The sequence below is a fragment of the Periplaneta americana genome, chromosome 11 (assembly GCF_040183065.1).
Source record: "Periplaneta americana isolate PAMFEO1 chromosome 11, P.americana_PAMFEO1_priV1, whole genome shotgun sequence".
Taxonomy (NCBI): Eukaryota; Metazoa; Arthropoda; class Insecta; order Blattodea; family Blattidae; genus Periplaneta; species Periplaneta americana.
In genome coordinates, this window is record NC_091127.1 from 15315928 (window position 1) to 15337531 (window position 21604).

Genomic DNA, 21604 nt, shown 5'->3' on the forward strand with positions numbered 1-21604 from the left:
TCCTCCTATACCTAGTAAAATGATTTGTTTACATATTGCACTAGTAACATCAAACTCCTGTAATGGAAGGCGGCAACAGTGTTTCCGAGTGTAGCCAGGTTAATGTTAAAAATGTTGGTAAAAATAAAGTGATGTCCCTGTAGTATGAGCACGTAATGCAGACGATTTAACATCCCTGCTGTGAACAGATAACAGATTGGTTGGGTCACTGTCTGAGAAGAAGCTACCTACTGAAAGATGCACTGGAATTGTGAACGGGAAAAGAAGTTCGGAGCAGAAGTAATTATCAGATGATACACAACATAAGATATTTGAAACGTATGTGGAGACTAAGAGGAAGGCTGAAAATATGGAAGATTGAATAATGCTAGATTTGCAGTGAAAGATCTGCCGTTGGGAAGAACACTGTCAGTGAATGAATACGGTTTCACTGCTACATGCGCAGTATCTGCGATCAGTAGTCTGTCTTTTTCTTCTCTACCTAGGCTATCTAATTTCAATTTTTTTTTTCTAGACACGTTAGAATTTTCTTCATATATCAGTTCTTGTGAACCCTCAGATTCGTTTTTCATCTCTTACGTATTTTATATTCCGCTCTTTGCAATCTATTGTTGGTTAATCAAGAAGAATAGGTATCGGGTGTCGGGTAGAGTTCCCGGGTAGCTCAGTGGGAGAGCGTTGGTACGTTTAACCAAAGGTCCCGGGTTCGATACCCGGCCCCGGAACAATTTTTCCCTCGAAATTATTCAAATTAACTTTACAGGGAGTTATTCCTGAAATATTAATTTGCATAATACACGTCACTGTACGTAACAGAAAACCACAATTTAAAGTCACACAGAGTTAGTGTGCACTCAAATGTTGGTTGCTTGACGGTTGTCAGCCCACTTTGAGGTCTGTGGATATAGAGGGAAAAATTGGATCGGTGTCGGGTAGAGTTCCCGGGTAGCTCAGTGGTAGAGCGTTGGTACGTTTAATCAAAGGTCCCGGGTTCGATACCCGGCCCCGGAACAATTTTTCCCTCGAAATTATTCAAATTAACTTTACAGGGAGTTATTCCTGAAAGCTTAATTTGCATAATACACGTCACTGTACGTAACAGAAAACCACAATTTAAAGTCACACAGAGTTAGTGTGCACTCAAATGTTGGTTGCTTGACGGTTGTCAGCCCACTTTGAGGTCTGTAGATATAGAGGGAAAAATTGGATCGGTGTCGGGTAGAGTTCCCGGGTAGCTCAGTGGGAGAGCGTTGGTACGTTTAACCAAAGGTCCCGGGTTCGATACCCGGCCCCGGAACAATTTTTCCCTCGAAATTATTCAAATTAACTTTACAGGGAGTTATTCCTGAAAGATTAATTTGCATAATACACGTCACTGTACGTAACAGAAAACCACAATTTAAAGTCACACAGAGTTAGTGTGCACTCAAATGTTGGTTGCTTGATGGTTGTCAGCCCACTTTGAGGTCTGTGGATATAGAGGGAAAAATTGGATCGGTGTCGGGTAGAGTTCCCGGGTAGCTCAGTGGGAGAGCGTTGGTACGTTTATCCCGGGTTCGATACCCGGCCCCGGAACAATTTTTTCCTCGAAATTATTCAAATTAACTTTACAGGGAGTTATTCCTGAAAGCTTAATTTGCATAATACACGTCACTGTACGTAACAGAAAACCACAATTTAAAGTCACACAGAGTTAGTGTGCACTCAAATGTTGGTTGCTTGATGGTTGTCAGCCCACTTTGAGGTCTGTGGATATAGAGGGAAAAATTGGATTGGTGTCGGGTAGAGTTCCCGGGTAGCTCAGTGGGAGAGCGTTGGTACGTTTAACCAAAGGTCCCGGGTTCGATACCCGGCCCCGGAACAATTTTTCCCTCGAAATTATTCAAGAAGAATAGGTGTTTGTAACGACTCCGACGAGCAGGCTACCCTTCTCACCTCCTCCTTTTCTCACCTGAATAGGGAGATAGAACCAATCATCGAAAAGTTGTGAATTCTTTTAAATTGAAGGAGTGAAAAAATGTGAATTTACAACTTTTCTTTACCACCCACCATTGTTTCTTCCCTCTAGATTCAAAGCCATTTGCTGAAGCCTCGCTGTTCGCGCGTCGCACAAATCCGGCCGCGCGATTCGGTGCGAGACGACGCTGAGAGGCCTCTCTGCGAACCTCCGCAGATCGCGCACCTCGCAGTCATAGAAACCACTCACTATCTCTCATATAGTGCAGATTTGTGCGAGGCGGGCCTCGCACCACGCACGTCGCATGCGTCGGTTCAGAAAAACCAAGGCTTTAAAATCTATATAGGCCTATATATAATTTGAACTGGTAATGGAAATTACGGGAAAACGGCTGGACGGATTTTAATAAATGACCACTCATTTTGAAGCTTGGAACTCAAAGTTTCTCGGAAAAGCAGTAGTTTTCAGTGAAATGTCAATTTTTAAACATAATTTTCCTATTTTACAAAATCCATCTGTCGTCAGTTTTGAGAACTAGCTAATAACATTCACGGCCGACTTGATATTCCCTTCGCTTTTTTGTAAAGGAGTAGCGAAGCGAGCATCAAGTCTGCCGTGTTGCATTTCAGAATAAAACAAAACACATATTACAGTAAACAATATTACAGGAAGGCCATGATCTGCAAGAATGCTGACATATTTAGAGCTCAAATTAAATTGGTTATTAAAAATTTAACTTACTAAAAATAATTTACAGGTTCGATTCTGTGGTGTGTAACTTTCTGGGCACAGCTGTGTATTGGATATTAAAAACTACAAAACTTGAGGTGGTTTGATGACATTATTACCATTAGAAATGAAATATTATTGTAGTTAATGCCATGATGTGACTATTTTTCATTAATTATACATATTACTCCTACATTGATGATATGAAAGTGAAAAGTTTTGGGGTTATATAAGTAAATGTAGAGAATAACTTAAATTAGATTTTGATTTCTATATTTTACTGAGTGGCGGCTATATAGTATATATAGTATATGTTACTGAAAGCTATAAAACTTACGTAAGATAATAATATTATTAAACATCAAATATTTTTATAGTTATTAATCAAGTGGGGTTGGGTCTTTTTCATATATTTAATGGCGGTGTGGTGTAGATATTTATATGCGTGGTTCTCTTCAGTATTGGCTCGAGAGAGAGTATCTTTCATTGTTATGGAAGCAAATAACTTTCCGAATGTCTGGTATTCTTCATTGAAAATAAATCTGAAAAATGTTTATTTGAACGTCTAATGAACTTAGTTTGCAGCATTTGCTGCACAAGCCACTAGTTAGTTTTTATTGCGCAGAAAATAGTTCATGCTAATCCCCAACGGCTAGCAATCAGTGGAACATGTGTTCGCCTTGCTGAAGTGTCTCTCTATGTCTTGGAGCGTCCGTCCTTCCGTCTCCGGCAGCTGGAAGTACATGACGATGAAGCAAATGACGTTCACAGCGCAATATAACCAAAACGTTCCATACAACTGCAGACCTCCTTCAAGGAGCAAGAAAGTCTTGGAGGCAGCGAACACAAACACGTAGTGGCTGGCAGAACATACGCCTGTGCAGAAGCCACGGGTCCTGCAAAGGGCAGAAGAACTCTGTCATCCGTCGAGGTGGTAATTACATGATAATATTGGAGGGAACTCCGCTCACAGAAATTAATTTCTTAAAAATATTCTTCCAAACGTGCTACCGGTACATAATATTCCTGGGAAAGACACTAAACTTGTCTCTTCGAGGATAAACTTCTAACTGAAAGGCTGACTGAGATATAAACATTATTTTTTTATGTTTATTGACGTTATCAGAGAGTTTTCGCACACCCGACGCCCGCTTTTCCGCTAACGCTATGTTGATGCCATCAGTGACGTATTTACTATCGTAAAACTTCGGAAAGAATCGTAAGGAATCGGTGAACGTATTCCTTTAACGTAAGGTCCTATTATACGATATTTTCCGCTCCGTTAAAGATTTATTGGGTGATATTCATAGACATTTCGCTAGCTCGCGCTATGAGCGTGCTAAATTAGTCCCGGCTATCGACTGGTTACTTGTACGGGATTCATATATCATATCATATCGCTAACACTGGTTTATGAATACGAAAAACGTTAGTTCATTGATATCATCCACCGGAGGCCCGCGCTAAAATGTCTATGAATACTGCCCATTATGTCGTAGTTCCTATGATAATTAATCAATCGCGCTGTAATTTCTTTCATTGATAACTCAATGTCTAAAGAAAGCATAGAAAAAAATTCCAATTTTTTAAAAGTGGAGGAAAAATAATAATTTCGATGTAATCTGTTCAGAATATACATTTACACCTTCAAAAGTTTGTAAACGGCAATTTTTGTTTGTTTTTTTTTTTCACCTTACAGGGGGAATCAAAGCGAGAGAAATTTTGTTTATTTATTTATTTATTTATTTATTTATTTATTTATTTATTTATTTATTTATTTATTTATTTATTTATTTATTTATTTATTTATTTATTCATTTATTTATTTATTTAATCTGACAGAATTAAGGTCATAAGACCTTATCTTCCATCCCACCAGATAGCACATTATAAATACAAAAAAAGAAATACAGACGCTGGTGAAAATAATACAAATTAAATTAAAGCCCTATAGAGCTCTCTTCGAAAAACAGAGATAGCAATGATGATAGTGATAAATGATAATAAAAATAATAATAATAATAATAATAATAATAATAATAATAATAAATAATAATAAATGCATTACATATTGTTGAGAAAGAATGGAAATTATTTCTGAAAGTGGTCACTAGCACTACTCAAAATCATTGCTGGTTTCCTAGTTACGAAGAGTTAAACAAACGATTGTTTTCGATTGGTGATGGTCTCACAACTCAACCTTTTGTCTGTTGGAATCTCAACGAAAAATTATTTTCTCAACCTTCTTGTACAGTAGTGGCAAAAAATAAAACGGACCGCCCCTTGTAGCTGATTTCAGAGCCTTGTTCACTCCAGAGCACGATAGACTAGTAATTAAAACTTTCATGGTTCAAATCCTGCCTGGGAAGGAAACTTTTTTTTGTTCTTTATTCAAATTTATTCCCAATACTTTTCGATTGCAGCGATATTTTACTACTTAATTAACTTTATATTCCCAGAACATGAACTTTACCAGCAATAAAAAAGTATTGGGAGTAAATTTGAATAAGGAACAAAAAAAAGTATCCTTCCCAGGCAGGATTCGAACCACGAAAGTCTTAGTTACCAGTCTATCGTGCTCTGGAGTGAACAAGGTCTGAAATCAGCTACAAGGGTCGGTCCGGTTTTTTTTTTTGCCACTACTGTACTTCGGCCTGGATAATTTTTCCATCTTGAGTGTTCTAAATAGATTAATATCTCAACACACAAACAACACAAACAAACAAATACAACCACACAGGCGTATACAAACTCAAATGTAACACCTGCATCAACTTCTACGTAAGACAGACGGGCAGATCGTTTTAAACACTTTACAAAGAACACATCACAGCCATAACAAAATTACAAAACACCTCCACATATGCAGAACACATCACACATGCTAACCACACCCACAGAGACATCAACACAGACATGGAAATACTACACATCCAACCAAAAAGCCAGAAACTAAACACACTAGAACAATATGAAATATACAGACACACGAAAACACACCCCAACGAAATTCTCAACACACAACTCAACTTCAAAACTCTTTGACTCTACACTATACCACACGAACGCACCCTCACAGGAAACAGAACAAGAGGCGCCAAGATCAACAAGTCCACGCCTGTGGAGTAACGGTTAGCCATCTAGCCGCGAAACCAGGTGGCCTAGGTTCGATTCCCGGTCGGGACAAGTTGCCTGGTTGAGGTTTTTTCCGGGGTTTTCCCTCAATCCAATATGAGCAAATGCTGGGTAACTTACGGTGTTGGACCCTTGACTCATCTCACCGGCATTATCACCTTCATCTCATTCAGACGCTAAATAACCAAAGCTGTTGATAAAGCGACGTAAAATAACTTAATAAAATAAAAAAAATAATAAAAAAAAGATCAACAACGACCAGTTCTGAGGATGACCCATAAATAGGTCGAAACATGTAAACGAGGTACGTTGAAGTTTAACACAGGAAAGTCTCATCATACATATTCCGAAGATTAATATCGTCCACAATCGTAAATTTCACTCGAGATGCCATGTTTTAACACCGAATTAGGCCTACCGTAAACTTCGTTCACGTCTACGTTATCTGCCTAGAAATAGCGAGTTCCGCTATTGAAACCTATGATTGAAACAACGTGAGGTGAATGACTCTGATTGGCTCGTTCATCAATGACGTCAACATAGCGTTAACTCTTTAGCGAACCAGTAGGGTCCGAATTCCGAAAACTCTCTCTTGTGTTGGAGACTTGCCTGAAGGGGAACAACTCGGAAAGAAGGGCCCATGGCACCATGCCGAACGAGCTGTTGAAGAATGACATGATTGCGAACAGCAGTAATGGCGCCCAGGGGAGCCATAGCGCTCTGTCTTCCTTCTTGGCCGCTTCTAGCTCCACCAGAGCGTACACCCCCAGCAAAAGGGTGCAGAGTCCCGTGACGAGGGAGCCCACCAACGATAGGGGGCGCTTCCCTATTCGGCGGATTCCGGCTGCTAAAACCACAGCCCCCATCAAGCCACCGACTTGCTGTATCACCTGCACACAAAGTGAAAGCCGCATATTGGACTGTGCAGTGTTGCCAACTCAGAATTCCATTTACCGCTGCACAAGCTTAAAAAAAAAACCTCTAAACTGTAGTTAAAAAAACTCCAGATTTTTCTTAACACATCATTTCCAAATTTGAAATACAAACTATATAGTTTTAAGAACTGGAGAATTTTAGGTTTCAAATTTAAAAATATATATAATATACATTTTATAATACTCCGGAAATTGAAATAACATTCACCTCTGCCCAGAAGTTAGTTGTGAATAGCAATTTTATATTGTCGAACAACAGAAAAACACTCGCTACTCTTTTTGTGTGCATAATTATCAGCATGGGTAATTAAATCTAAATATTTTGCATGCAATATCACCTTACACCATTTACACCGAGCTTTCGAAATATCACCGGTAACTTCTTCCACCCAATCTTTCAATATATTATGTTTTTTTTTTACACATCTCTGAACTTTTGTACGTATGTAGTTTTACACGGCATATTCAGAAGTGAATCAAGTAGATCAAGAAAATACTGGACATTTCGGAAATAATCACATTCACAATCACACCATTCAGTTCGAAATTTGATTTCACACTGAGCTGGAGACGTGCCTGCTAACAATGCGTCTGGTTTTAAGTCTTAAGTGGAATGATAAATTAAATATATATCATAAATGAAAATAATAATTCAGTTCATTATCCATTTTTATGATTAAATACCTTAAGATTACAACGTGTTCATAATTCTTGTGTTCGCTTCGTCTGCGATGTTTGCTAAAGTCCTCGGAAAACGATATAATTTCGTATCGGCATATCTTCTGCAGCCCAGTGTACACTAAACAAAATGGATACCGTACCTCATTAGTAATTGGGGTTATGAAATCTGAAGATGCTTTGTAAATAAAATGTAAGTGAAATATAGAATAACACGTTAACTTTGAACATTGACATTGTTAGTGTCTGCTTTACTTTTTTTTTTAATTGTAATATTTCAGGCCTTTATATTTTCCACGTATTTCGTTGTTGATAGCAAAATGTAAATTTCATAGATATCTTTTGAACATCTTTTATATTTCTAGTTATTTCTAAGTTTCTTTTCTAGGGTTAAAGAAAATACCATTCATTTCATTAACCTGAGAATCCCTGAAAATCAAGTGTCATGAACTATTCATGGAATGTTTATAATCACAGAATTAAAATTTCCAACTATGGCAACTGATAACTCGTAATGAAGCCAAATACCTTACTATAATAATACCGGACAGCTGTATACTAGCAGCATTGGCGTGAGTGCGAAAAATCGCGGACCTGACATCTAGCGCAGAGGGATGGAATTACATCCACATATACAAATATTAACATTGCGAGTTTCGGACTATTTTTTAAAACGTGAGTTACTAATGTGGAATTATATATGAAACACTTAAGAAATGTTGAATAATATTTAATGTAAAATTATTATCTTAATATCAAAGCTGCATACAGTATTATGAGAAATATTGCATACTTCATATTACTTTCCGTAATTAATTGTTACATATTTTTTCTTTGGTTTACCGAGACAAAATCAATCTGATATTAGGAATGAATTTACAGTAATTTTTTATATACGCATTGCTGACAACTGCAAAGATAAAATTGATAGTAATCTGATGCTTGTAATAATTAGTAAAGGGATGTGGACAACAATAAAACTGAATTTGATAAAACCTTAAAATCCAATACATTTTAACTTCTATTTATTTATTAGGTCTAAATAAAAAAACTAATTTGTATTTTTCTATCAACACAAAGACGAAGGAATTAGGCCTACTAAAGAATGTTGTTGACTTACGTTTTATGAACTGTCGGAAATCGAAAGTACGATTTGGAGCAATTTGTAATGCTGCAATTGTCACAGTCACTGCCTGCTGGATCACATCCTATAGCTGCTTATACTGCCTGCCCAATCAATGGTTATGCGCGAACAATCACTAGGTGGCAGGTAATGATATTGCATATACTGATAATGTTAATAGCGGTGGGCACTGCCTGCCACCTAGCGGCAAAATAACTTTGATTGAGCAGGCAGTTTACGCACCTATAGGATGCGATCCAGCAGGCAGTGGTCACAATCATAAACAGCACATATACTCCCCTGATAGAGGGGAAGAGAAGGCCTCATGGCCTTATCTCTACCAGGTTAAATAAATAAATAAATAATAAAATATACACCCTGCCATTTTAACACCAGTACTAATTGATAAGACTATTAACTAGCCCAGCAACAATATACATTGCAGTTGATTACAGCTTACACTGCCTTCTTAATTCAGAGCTTCACCGTAATGTCATGGTTTTCAGAAAGTAGTCTATGAAGAAGGCCATGGTTCCAGCATACATGTTCAAAGCTTTCTAGTGTGTAGTTTACAAGTATACTAGTTGCTAGTAGTATAGACTTGAGCTTTGAGACACGGCCTGACTCTGAAAATTTCAAAGCTAGTACTTTTTGTGCAGTAACTGACTTTAACTGGAGAACATTAAACGGTTTTTTTCTTTTCTTTTTTAATGTTTTGTATGACTTTGACTGAAGAACATTAAACTATTTTTTCTTTTTAAGTAATGTTTTGTGTTTCACGTGTTTGTAAACGCTATTTAGATTATGTAGGCTGCTCACTGTGAAGTACTTGACTTGGACTAAAGAACTTCAGGCTCATATTCGTTATTTTTTTTAATAACATTTGTTTCGTGTTCCATATCTTTGTAAAATAGAATGATTAAATACTAAGTTAGTAATTAATCAAATATCTGATTATTTGTTTAATTGTCGAAATAATCTTGTTAATATGAGTATGTATTTATTCACACTGCAATGGGTATATACCGGTGGCAGTGGTAACTAATTACTTACTTATTGGCTTTTAAGGAACCCGGAGGTTCATTGCCGCCCTCACATAAGCCCGCCATTGATCCCTATCCTGAGCAAGATTAATCCAGTCTCTACCATCATATCCCACCTCCCTCAAATCCATTTTAATATTGTCTTCCCATCTACGTCTCGGCCTCCCCAAAGGTCTTTTTCCTGCCGGCCTTCCAACTAACACTCTATATGCATTTCTGGATTCGCCCATACGTGCTACATGCCCTGCCCATCTCAAACGTCTGGATTTTATGTTCCTAATTATGTCAGGTGAAGAATACAATGCGTGCAACTCTGCGTTGTGTAACTTTCTCCATTCTCCTGTAACTTCATCCCTCTTAGCCCCAAATATTTTCCTAAGAACCTTATTCTCAAACACCCTTAATCTCTGTACCTCTCTCAAAGTGAGCGTCTAAGTTTCATAACCATATAGAACAACCGGTAATATAATTGTTTTATAAATTCTAACTTTCAGATTTTTTGACAGCAGACTAGATGACAAAAGCTTCTCAACCGAATAATAACAGGCATTTCCCATATTTATTCTGCGTTTAATTTCCTCCTGAGTGTCATTTATATTTGTTACTGTTGCTCCAAGATATTTTAATTTTTCCACCTCTTCGAAGGATAAATCTCCAATTTTTATATTTCCATTTCGTACAATATTCTGGTCACGAGACATAATCATATACTTAGTCTTTTCGGGATTTACTTCCAACCCTATCGCTTTACTTGCTTCAAGTAGAATTTCCGTGTTTTCCCTAATCGTTTGTGGACTTTCTCCTAACATATTCACGTCATCCGCATAGACAAGAAGCTGATGTAACCCGTTCAATTCCAAACCCTCTGTGTTATCCTGAACTTTCCTAATGGCATATTCTAGAGCAAAGTTAAAAAATAGAGGTGACAATGCATCTCCCTGCTTTAGCCCGCAGTGAATTGGAAAAGCATCAGAAAGAAACTGGCCTATACGGACTCTGCTGTAAGTTTCACTAAGACACACTTTAATTAATCGAACTAGTTTCTTGGGAATACCAAAGTCAATAAGAATATCATATAAAACTTCTCTCTTAACCGAGTCATACGCCTTTTTGAAATCTATGAATAACTTATGTACTGTACCCTTATACTCCCATTTTTTCTCCAATATCTGTCGAATACAAAAAATCTGATCAATAGTCAATCTATTACGCCTAAAACCACACTGATGATCCCCAATAATTTCATCTACATGTGGAGTTAATCTTCTCAAAAGGATATTCGACAAAATCACGCTTAATAAAGACAATAATAAACACAATTAATAATAATACTAGTAATTAATACTAACGATAATGAATAATAATAATAATAATAATAATAATAATAATAATAATAATAACAGGGAACATCCTAAATTAAATGATGCACGATCAGTTAAAATAACATTTAAAGTAAATCTAATTTGTACCTTAAACCTATGTTCGAACTAAAACCCACGATATGTTCATATTTGCACAAGTGCCTTTCAGCACTACACTCATTTCGCTGTCAACTCACTCACTGCACTGGAACTACGACACATTTCACTGATTCTATCCTGATTTCACTAACACTTCAAAAACATTTCACTGTTCAAATACTTTGCACTGCCACTATAAACTATAAAGCTTCACTGACAGGAACACGTTTCACTTACTCAACACACTTCACTGACACAACACATTTCACTGACACAACATAATTCTTCACTGATAGAACACTTCAATAACAAAATATCAATTACACCCTTTAAATATTGTGTATAATTATCGTCTATTAGTAAAGTCCTTAAGCCTATTTTTAAATACATTTTTGGTTGTTGGTAAAGGCTTTAGTAAGTCTGCAGATAAAGCATTCCAGTCCCTGATAGTACGATTGAGAAAAGAAAACTTTCCAGTGTCCGTCCTCTGTCTTCTTTCCCTCAATTTATAAGAGCCTCAATTTATAAGAGGTATTTGTTTTCCGGTAAGTTCTATGTACGAGTAATTCTGACGGTCACTGATTCAGACTGGATTTTTCCCCAATTAATCTGAATTAGAGAGGTTCTACTGTATAACATGTGTGCAGAATATCGGCACAGATGCTTCGGCCAGTGATTTTGTGTGCGTGCACATGTAGCCATTGTTACAGTATAGGCATTTCTAATATAGAGAGAAGCCCATAGTGACTGTGAATGAAAATGAAATGGTTCCGAAGTTTATCTTCAAAAAGGCTCACATTAAATTAATTACCACCTGAGAGCGTCAATTGGCTCCGTATCCAAATGGAGGTACTTACCGTGGCCCAGTCGGCACTCACTGGCATCTGGAACTCTGTGAAGACGTGTATCATGAAGGGTCTGACAGCCACGTACCCGGACCACGCGGTGAAGAACATGAATGCCACGATGAGCAGGAATGGACGCCGTGTGGGACGCCGACCCATTTCCTTGGCGCGCTGTATCAGGCCTGATCTTGTATCAGAGTCCACTCGCACTGCAGTTCAAGCAGAAATAATTTGAAGTGGTAATGGAAATTACGGGAAAACGGCTGAACGGATTTTAATGAGTGGCCCCTCATTTTCATGCCTGGCATCCAAAGTTTTTTCGGAAAAGTAGTAGTTTTCAGTGAAATGTCAATTTTCCTACATAATTTTCCTATTTTCCAAAATCCATCTGTTGTCAGTTTTGAGAACTAATTTTATTGAATCACGGCCGACTTGATTGAATTTCAGAACAAAACACACATTACAATAAACAATAGGCCATTACACGAAGGCCATGACCTGCAGGATTGCCAATTTGTTATTAAAAACTGATTCTGCAGTGTATAATTTTCTGAGTACTGCTGTGTATTGGATATTCAAATCTACGAAACTTGAGGTGGTTTGATGACATTATTACCATTAGAAATTAAATGTCATTATTGTTAATATCATGATGCATCTATTTTTCATTAATTGTACATAATATTGATGCTATATTGATGACATGAAAGTGAAACGTTTTGTGGTTAAGTAAGTAAATGTAGAGAATATCTTAATTTAGATCTTCATTTCTATAATTTACTGAGTGGCTGCTATATATAACTACAAAACTTAAGTAAGATAATAATATTGTTATTAAAAATCAAATATTTTTATACTTATTAACCCAGTGGGGTTGGGTCTTTTTCATATACTTAATGGCGGTGTGTGTAGATATTGATATGTGTCATTGTCTTCAGTATTGTCTCGAGAGAGCGCAAAAATTACAGTTCCTAAGGAAAGATCAAAAGGCATTACTTACTGATAAAATAAGAGGCCTAGAAAATTTTGTAGTCTCCAGATCATTTCAGCAAGATCTCTTAGTAGGATAAAATGATTTTACGCTCTACATTTCAAGTTCTACATGCAGCAGCTATACGAAAATGCTATTGTTCGAAAGCTTAGCAAACCTGACATTTTCTTAACTTTTGCCTACAATCCACAATGACCTGAAATAGCTATTGCTATCGTCCTGACATTGATACTTGCGTTTTCGCGTTGAAACTCGAAAACTGAAGTTGGATAGGTTCAAGAAAAAGTATTTGGCCTAAAAATCCATTCAGAGGGAGGATATTTCATTATTATGGAAGCAAATAACTATCAAAAAGACAAGTATTCTTCATTGAAAATAAATCTGAAAAATTTTTATTTGAACGTCTAACGAACTTAGTTTGCAGCAGCATTTGCTGCACAAGCCACTAGTTTTTTTTATTGATTTTTTGACTTACTGTAGATGCACTATCACCTTTACTTTTTAACTTTGCTCTAGAGTATGCCATTAGGAAAGTCCAGGATAACAGAGAGGATTTGGAATTGAACGGGTTACGTCAGCTGCTTGTCTATGCGAATGACGTGAATATGTTAGGAGAAAATCCACAAACGATTAGGGAAAACACGAAAATTTACTTCAAGCAAGTAAAGAAATAGGTTTGAAAGTAAATCCTGAAAAGATAAAGTATATGATTGTGGATCGTGGCGAGAATATTGTACGAAATGAAAATATAAAAATTGGAAATTTATCTTTTGAAGAGGTGGAGAAGTTCAAATATCTTGGAGCAACAGTAACAAATATAAATGATACTCGGGAGGAAATTAAACACAGAATAAATATGGGAAATGCGTGTTATTATTCGGTTGAGAGGCTTCTATCATCCAGTCTGCTGTCAAAAAATCTGAAAGTTAGAATTTATAAAATAGTTATATTACCGGTTGTTCTTTATGGTTGTGAAACTTGGACTCTTACTTTGAGAGAGGAACATAGGTTGAGGGTGTTTGAAAATAAGGTGCTTAGGAAAATATCTGGGGTTAAGAGGTATGAAGTTACAGGAGAATGGAGAAAGTTACACAACACAGAACTGCACGCATTGTATTCTTCACCTGACATAATTAGGAACATTAAATCCAGACGTTTGAGATGGGCAGGGCATGTAGCACGTATGGGTGAATCCAGAAATGCATATAGAGTGTTAGTTGGGAGGCCGGAGGGAAAAAGACCTTTAGGGAGGTCGATGCGTAGATGGGAAGATAATATTAAAATGGATTTGAGGGAGGTGGGATATGATGATTGAGAATGTATTAATCTTGCTCAGGATAGGGACCAATGGCGGGTTTATGTGAGGGCGGCAATGAACCTCCGGGTTCCTTAAAAGCCAGTAAGTAAGTATTGACTTACTGTCGTTATACTTTTAATTACTATACAGCATCACAGTGATAAATGATCCCTCACATAGGTTCGACTTCCGGGGAGCAAGGCACTTTTTGCCCCTCAACTTATATCAAATAATTCATGTTTCAAAAATAATTAATTTATTTGAAAGATGAACTATAGAGGATTTCACGTTAAGAAAAAAGCATTAAGCATATGGGGCTATTTCAGCAAATAACCAGTTGCCATAGAAACGACTACCTATTGCATAGCTTGCACTGTACAATGTACTACACAAGACCCATAAAACCAATGCTTTTTTCTTAACGTGGAATGCTCTTTCTTTATAGGATGTAAGTCGAAAATGGTTATTTCAAATCCATAGAGATGGCCAGCTGACATATTAGTGGCACAACTCATAATGCCCTCTCCCTTTCTTTCCTCCTGCATTTGAGATCGGTGAATCCTCAACGATGACACCACTTATTTGTCTATGATCCACAATTTTTCAGTTCAGTTCAAATGTTTCAACTATTGCGATCGAACGGTAATGGTGAGAAGTATTACCAACCTGAAAAAATAATACGGAATTAACAGTGTATTAGACTATTTTTGCATATCAGTTAACAAATTTTATTATTAACCTTCAACATTTTTCGTCGGCCTGAATAGCGCAGTCTGTACAGCGCTGGCCTTCTGTGCTCGAGGTTGTGGGTTCGATCCCGGCCCAGGTCGATGGCAAGTGTCTTAAGGCAATGCATCTATGAAATTTTAAACTCTACAATTTTCATCTGATCAACTTCAAATTTTGACCATACCAACACATTATCATACTGATATTACATACCAAATGTTGTTGAGCTGTGTCAAGTAGATTTTGAGGTATTAATTTTTTTTATTTAAGGTTTTATTGTTTTTTTTATTAAAATACTCCTTGTAACAAATGGATTATCACATAATATTTAAAATTTTATTTTGGACTTAAAGACTAATGAAAACAAAATGATGAGCAGGTTTTATTTAGGCCTAATTTAAATTTGCTTCGTATAAAAATAATATTTTCTATAGTTGTTATTTAATTTTTAATTTTTATGCGTATGAAATAAGAACACTATTTAAAAACAATGCAACAAATTAGTATTTCTCAACAATTGCACTTGAATTTTTTACTCATATATATCTAAAGCTTTCCTAAATATTTCAAGCATATAGTTTAAAAATTGTGGTACGCAGAGTATTTTGAAAAGTTCAAAATGCTGAAAAAATAAAAGCTGAGAAAAATGAAATTTAAAGTTATACTAAGAATATCTGTACAATACCTCAATCCAGTAGATTTAAAACTCCCAAATACCACTTGTGGGATTCTCTGCTGCTTTCTCTTTGACTTTAACAGCTTATTTTGCTAGTTTATGCAAATACTTTTCTTAATATTTCATCATTTTTCACCGATACATTGCCTTAAATGGGACAGGCTCATTCATTAGATTTACTGGCATGTAAAGGAACTCCTGCGGGACAAAATTCCGGCACACCGGCGATAAATTGGGTTGTAGTAGTGGCAGTGAAATTACGGTCCGTCCCAGGAATCTGTAGAGTGACTTGGCGCATATGGGGGAGGAGTCTATCTGTGCCGAAGTGTATTGTGGGCAGCATCAGCTCGAGGCCGCTAAGGGGTAAGATGTTCATGGTAGAGAATTCGGATAGAAATGGTCCCCTCCCTGCAAGCGACTGTAGCTTCGTTCAACCAGTGCCTCCCCCCGGAGCGGTTAGTGCCCTCGCCCTCCCACCATAGGCGGAGAGAGAACCGTTTCCTTGGGGGAGGGGAAGCAAAACCATAGAATTCCCATATAACAGGGTTAAGGGGGACATCATTTACCTCCTCCCCCCATTACAGCTTGAACGTTGTTCCGTCAGTGCTAACAGAAACTTTTTTATATGAAGCTTACCTTCCTGAAGATATCATATGAAATATAAACTTTATTTATTTTATTTAATCTCATCTTTAAGTTTACACATTATACCGGGATCACGTTTCTTTTTTCTGCATTGTTGTGCAGTATGTTATACATATTTCTCCAAGTGGCGGCCTGAACACCTGCAGACTTCTAACACATGAGTACAGAAACATTACAGTACTTCCATTCCTCAAATGAGGTAGAGAAATTCTTATATATTCAGAAATTTAATAGTAATATACGTTACAAGAGCGGTATGTTGACGTTTTCATGGTCGAGGAAAAGATTGAAAAAGCGAAACGTAGTTGAGCTTTTTTAATTTCCGAGAACATGAAAACAAACATACCGCTCGTGTATCGTACATTATTTTGTGCGAAGATCGTTTATTACATACCTGAAAGACTAATTTCTAATTAGTTACAATGAAATCTCCATGTTCGTTTCTGTTTAATGACGCCAACTTCGGAACACCAAACTATCTTTCTTCAACATTGTTGCTGTAAAATGTTTTCTGTGTTTACTATACTCCAGCAGGCCGTGATATACGTCTGTCTTTTTTTCCCCCAGTGTATAAATGCGAACTTAAAACAAACGGTAAGGTTATGTAATGATTTATTTTTCATTTTAATATTTTAACAATATTATTTATATAACATATTGCAGTAATAACATCGGCATCTGGAATCTTGTTGATTTTTTTACGGCTTCCTTAATGTTACTTGTATCAGGAACGCAATAAGTTTCGTGGAGTAGTAGACTTTACTTAATTTTTGCAGATATTTAAAAACAATAATTAACATTGCGATTTAGGTGAAATTGCAGTGGTAAGTTTCCAATTTATAATTATTACTATGTTAAACGTCTCTAAAAATAATATGTTAAAAGCCTAAAGCAATAAAATGAATGTCGCGCTTAAGCGGTAAGAAGAGGCAAATTATTATGTGTGTTACGTTGGGAATACTGAATGTGGTATTTCACACTTACCGCATATTGGTTCTATGCGGAAAACAAGCAAATACGCACGATCTCGCACAAAATATATATTATAGTCCAGACACATGATCTGAAGACATGAATTCGTCAATTTGAGCACAGAAACTTAATCATAAACAAAAGCAAGAAAAATCTTTTGAATTCAATCCTTTCTAACATTAACAGAAGAAAAAAAGTTCAAACAAGTTTGGGGGGGGCAGGGCCCCCTCGTTCCCCCCATAACTCCGCCTATGCCTCCCACATACCACTTGCACAGAGGTTTTATTTCGTCTTTCTACTCTACAGATTCCTGGGAGGGACCATAATAGCCCATGTTCATCATTGCAAGGATCAATGAAGGTTGAACAAACTAGTGAAAGGGAAAAGGTATTGTGCAAGGGCCGTAGTTCGGGTTAAGCAATTTCCGTGGATACTGTATGAAAAACCAGGCGATGTTATTTTCTGTAAAATACGTCAGGGCATTTTTGAGAAGAGCTGTCAAAGTTTTCTCAGACTTTTGTACACAGTCCTGCCCCCCCCCCCCAATCCAATATTTCAAAGAAGTCGGCCGCGTATGACCCCTCATACCTATTTTCTCGGTGACTGACTCATTGTTGTCGTCCACGAAAGATGGATTGACGAAAGCTGATGGCTCAGCCGTTCTCTGGACCCTGGCGAACTCCGGGTTGTGGTGGTTGTCTTGGGCTCCGTACTGCTGCGTGCAGCGCACCATCGAGGAAATGCCCCTCGAGTCATGATAGCTGACCATTTCCGAGAGTTCCTGCAGCACGGCTCTCCCGTGCTCCCACCCCCGCAACCAGCACAAGGCCTTCTCGGCGTCTTTGATCCGACCCTTAGAGATGAGCCAGATCGGCGCCTCGGGCACCTGCGCATGCGTGAGCCAACTGAGTCACTGTCATTCATTTATCTGTGCCATCAAACTACAATTTGTAAATCGATTTCAGTGTACAGGGACATCATTTTATTTTTACTTCAATTTTTGTTGTACCTGAGTTTTTGAATGTACTTCACTCCCACCCCTTCTACTAATGAAGTTCCAACTCCACAAAGAAACAAGACCGCAGATAGTAAGCAGTACTGAGTTACTGAGTATAGTACGTTCCAGAAATATGTTCGCGTTTTCCAGTGACGAAAGAGCTTTCAATATTGAATCATATTTTCGCACAGGTACTATCCGTTTACCTACGTCGCATCCCGATTTCCCCCACCTGCTTCTGCTCGTCCCTCTGTAAAAGCTGGGCTGTCTTAGCTCTTTTCTGAAAACATTAATTTCTCTTAGGAATTGGGCGTTTACGTAATATTATACAGCTGTTTAATTTAACTTAAATAAAAGGGCCTCGTTAAGTAATTAACTGTCACGTGATTTCCTCCCTTTCTACAATCCTGCGACGTAACCACTTGGACGGACAGTAGATAGCATGTCTGAGTAATTTTATCTGTGCGGGTCGGGCAGAAGTGAAGATTGAATTTATAGTACGTAAGGTACTCTTTTATAGAGTAGGTACAGAATTATTTCAACATGAGTTACTAGTACGAAGGACGAAACTGGCAATTGGAATTAGATGCGATAATATGCACAAAAGAACTGAAGCCTGTATCGAAATGAACGGCCACCATTTTAAAAAATGTGTTTAAATATTCATATTATGATTATTTTTCAATTTAACTTCTTTCTCTATATTGTACGCTAATGTGCTGTAGACAGTATAATATACACTGCATAATGAATACGTTCGCATGGATAACTCAGTTCGTGAGTAAAAACACTTATTCTTAATACAGTACTGTACTTTCATTAAAGAAAAACCTAATGAAAATTATCAAACTCAAAATCGCGATATTTCCTAGTTTACGTAAATGGATGAACTACTTTTCTTCCATCCTATACCTAGTAGAGTGATTTATGTTTTACGCCAGTATCATCGAACTCCAGTCTTGGAGGGGGGAGCAAGCGGTGTTTCCGGTTCTCTAAAGATGTAGACAGGTTAATATTAAAAATGTTAGTAAAAATAAAATGATGTCCCTGTAGTAATAGCACAGTCTAGTATATACTGCGTGTTCAGTTCAAAGTGTGTCATGGCTCGCTGTATGTCGTCATGTGGCTAGTCGATTAGCCTAGAGAATTCAACCTTCCTACATTTCCGCAGAGGCGTACAACCTATGTGCAAGAGAAGTTGCCTGGCAAGTACAGCGTTCATCCTTAAGAGTACTTACCGATACGTACCGTAACGCCGGTAGTGGCAGGAATGTGAACTGTTTGGAAACACGTACTGAGGTGAGTTTTTTTCTTATTGTCGGGATATGGGGAGAGGATTAAGACGATTACTTACGTACAGTATTTGTTGACATTAACTTCGACGGTCAACATGGACACGGAGCATTTGATTTGTGTTGTGGAATGTTGCCGTACGCAACCGATGATAAGAAATACCCTGCGTACGACTTGCCCGCGCAAAACACAGTTCGAAAGAGGTTATGGTAGCACACAGACCGTACAGACCGCCATCTGTTGCTACGACATTCAAGTTATACCGTACACGTACTTAAGTTCAGATTGAACGCCTTGATTAATAGGCAACTTCTCTGACATAAAAGCTGAAACTTGCTTCAAATCGCTGACTCAACAACAGTGACGTCATGACACACTTTGAAATGAACACCCAGTACAGTCACGAAGCTTGAGTTGTGAGGGTACTAGGAACAATAGACTGTGCCGGTACTATTTCGCATTGTCTGTAATGAGGCTATATTAGCGATCCTAGTGGTTAGCAACTGTCTATGGATGCATATTTACTACGTTTGAGCTTCGTGACTGTATATACTAAACTGTGGTAATAGTATGAGAAAATCAATGCATGTTAAACTTAAAAGGAAATTGAATATCCAGGCGAATGCACGATTTCAGGACATGTAAACTCGTCCGAAACTAGCACAAACATTCCATTTAGAAGATCAGGTATTTTAATCCAACATGTAAACTCGTGCGCCAAACAGGATTTTGAGTCCTGTACGATTAGGGAAAACACGGGAATTTTACTTGAAGCAAGTAAAGAAATAGGTTGGAAGTAAATCTCAACAAGACATAGTATACGATTATATCTCGTGACGAGAATATTGTACGAAATGGAAATATAAAAATTGGAAATTTATCCTTCGAAGAGGTGGAAAAGTTCAAATACCTGGGAGCAACAGTAACAAATATAAGTGATACTCGGAAGGAAATTAAACACAGAATAAATATGGGAAATGCCTGTTATTATTCGGTTGAGATGCTTTTATCATTAAGTCTGTTGTCAAACCGGTTATATTACCGGTTGTTCTATATGATTGTGAAACTTGGACTCTCACTTCGAGAGAGGAACATAGGTTAAGGGTGTTTGAGAATAAAGTGCTTAGGAAAATGTTTGGGGCTAAGAGGGATGAAGTCACAGGAGAATGGAGAAAGTTACACAACACAGAACTGCACGCATTGTATTCTTCACCTGACATAATTAGGAACATTAAATCCAGACGTTTGAGATGGGCAGGGTATGTAGCACGTTTGGGTGAATCCAGAAATGCATATAGAGTGTTAGTTGGGAGGCCGGAGGGAAAAATATCTTTGAGGAGGCCGAGACGTAGATGGGAAGATAATATTAAAATGGATTTGAGGGAGGTGGGATATGATGATAGAGACTGGATTAATCTTGCTCAGGATAGGGACCAATGGCGGGCTTATGTGAGAGTGGCAATGAACCTCCGGATCCTTAAAAGCCATTTGTAAGTAACTTCCTTCAGGTTAAATTATTTTTTTTAATATTATTTTTTTTATTTTCGAATAACCTCCCATCCGTAGCTGAAAGCAATACTCAGCAGAGGTAAAAAACCGTTCCCCACTTTTCGTTGGTTTCTGGCTCACTGCAGTCTTACTCGTTTCTTCCTTTTACTTAAGAGTGGGTTTTTCGCCGGCACCCAAGATAGTACAATAGCATTTATTAAGACAATGTCTTATCCACCTTCTCAAGGACCTTAGAGAAGGGTGAGAGCGACTTACCACAACCCTTTGACTTACGTACGGTTTGACATGAGGGTGAACCAGCGTTTTACCACGCTGGGCGCAAAGTGCCTACAAGATGAATTCGACTTGAGCGAGAAATGACTGATAAATTGTGCCCGGAGCCCTTTCCTCCATGGCAGCGTTATTTTTGTGCAGTAAATATACGATATGAACGCTCCAGCTTTGCTTTCCTTCCAAAAAACAGTCATTCTAAATGTCATTGTCTTCGAAAACCATCTTCTTCGGCTGCGTTTGAATCCTACGTTAAGCGTGATAACTGCTGCAGCGTTTGCTAGAATTCGAGATGGCTCTATCTGATCTGCTGACTGCGT

The 21604-nt window shown here is 37.6% G+C and overlaps 1 protein-coding gene across 5 annotated transcripts in view; it reads right to left on the reverse strand.

Annotated features, from left to right (window-relative positions):
• Window positions 1-2400: 2400 nt before the first annotated feature.
• The window catches only part of LOC138708839 (facilitated trehalose transporter Tret1-like), a 40031-nt gene continuing 20827 nt past the window's right edge, over window positions 2401-21604 (reverse strand). For 3 of the 5 annotated variants that reach the window (XM_069839072.1, XM_069839071.1, XM_069839073.1), the window contains exons 6-9: window positions 17804-18101; window positions 11918-12114; window positions 6431-6711; window positions 2402-3582 (exon numbers count right to left, since the gene is read on the reverse strand). In XM_069839072.1, coding sequence (XP_069695173.1) covers window positions 3339-3582; window positions 6431-6711; window positions 11918-12114; window positions 17804-18101 — 1020 coding nt within the window. In that variant the 3' untranslated portion in view covers window positions 2402-3338. Of the gene's footprint in view, window positions 3583-6430; window positions 6712-11917; window positions 12115-17803; window positions 18102-21604 lie in introns of all 5 variants that reach the window. The other 2 variants (XM_069839074.1, XM_069839075.1) reach the window with 2 other exon arrangements.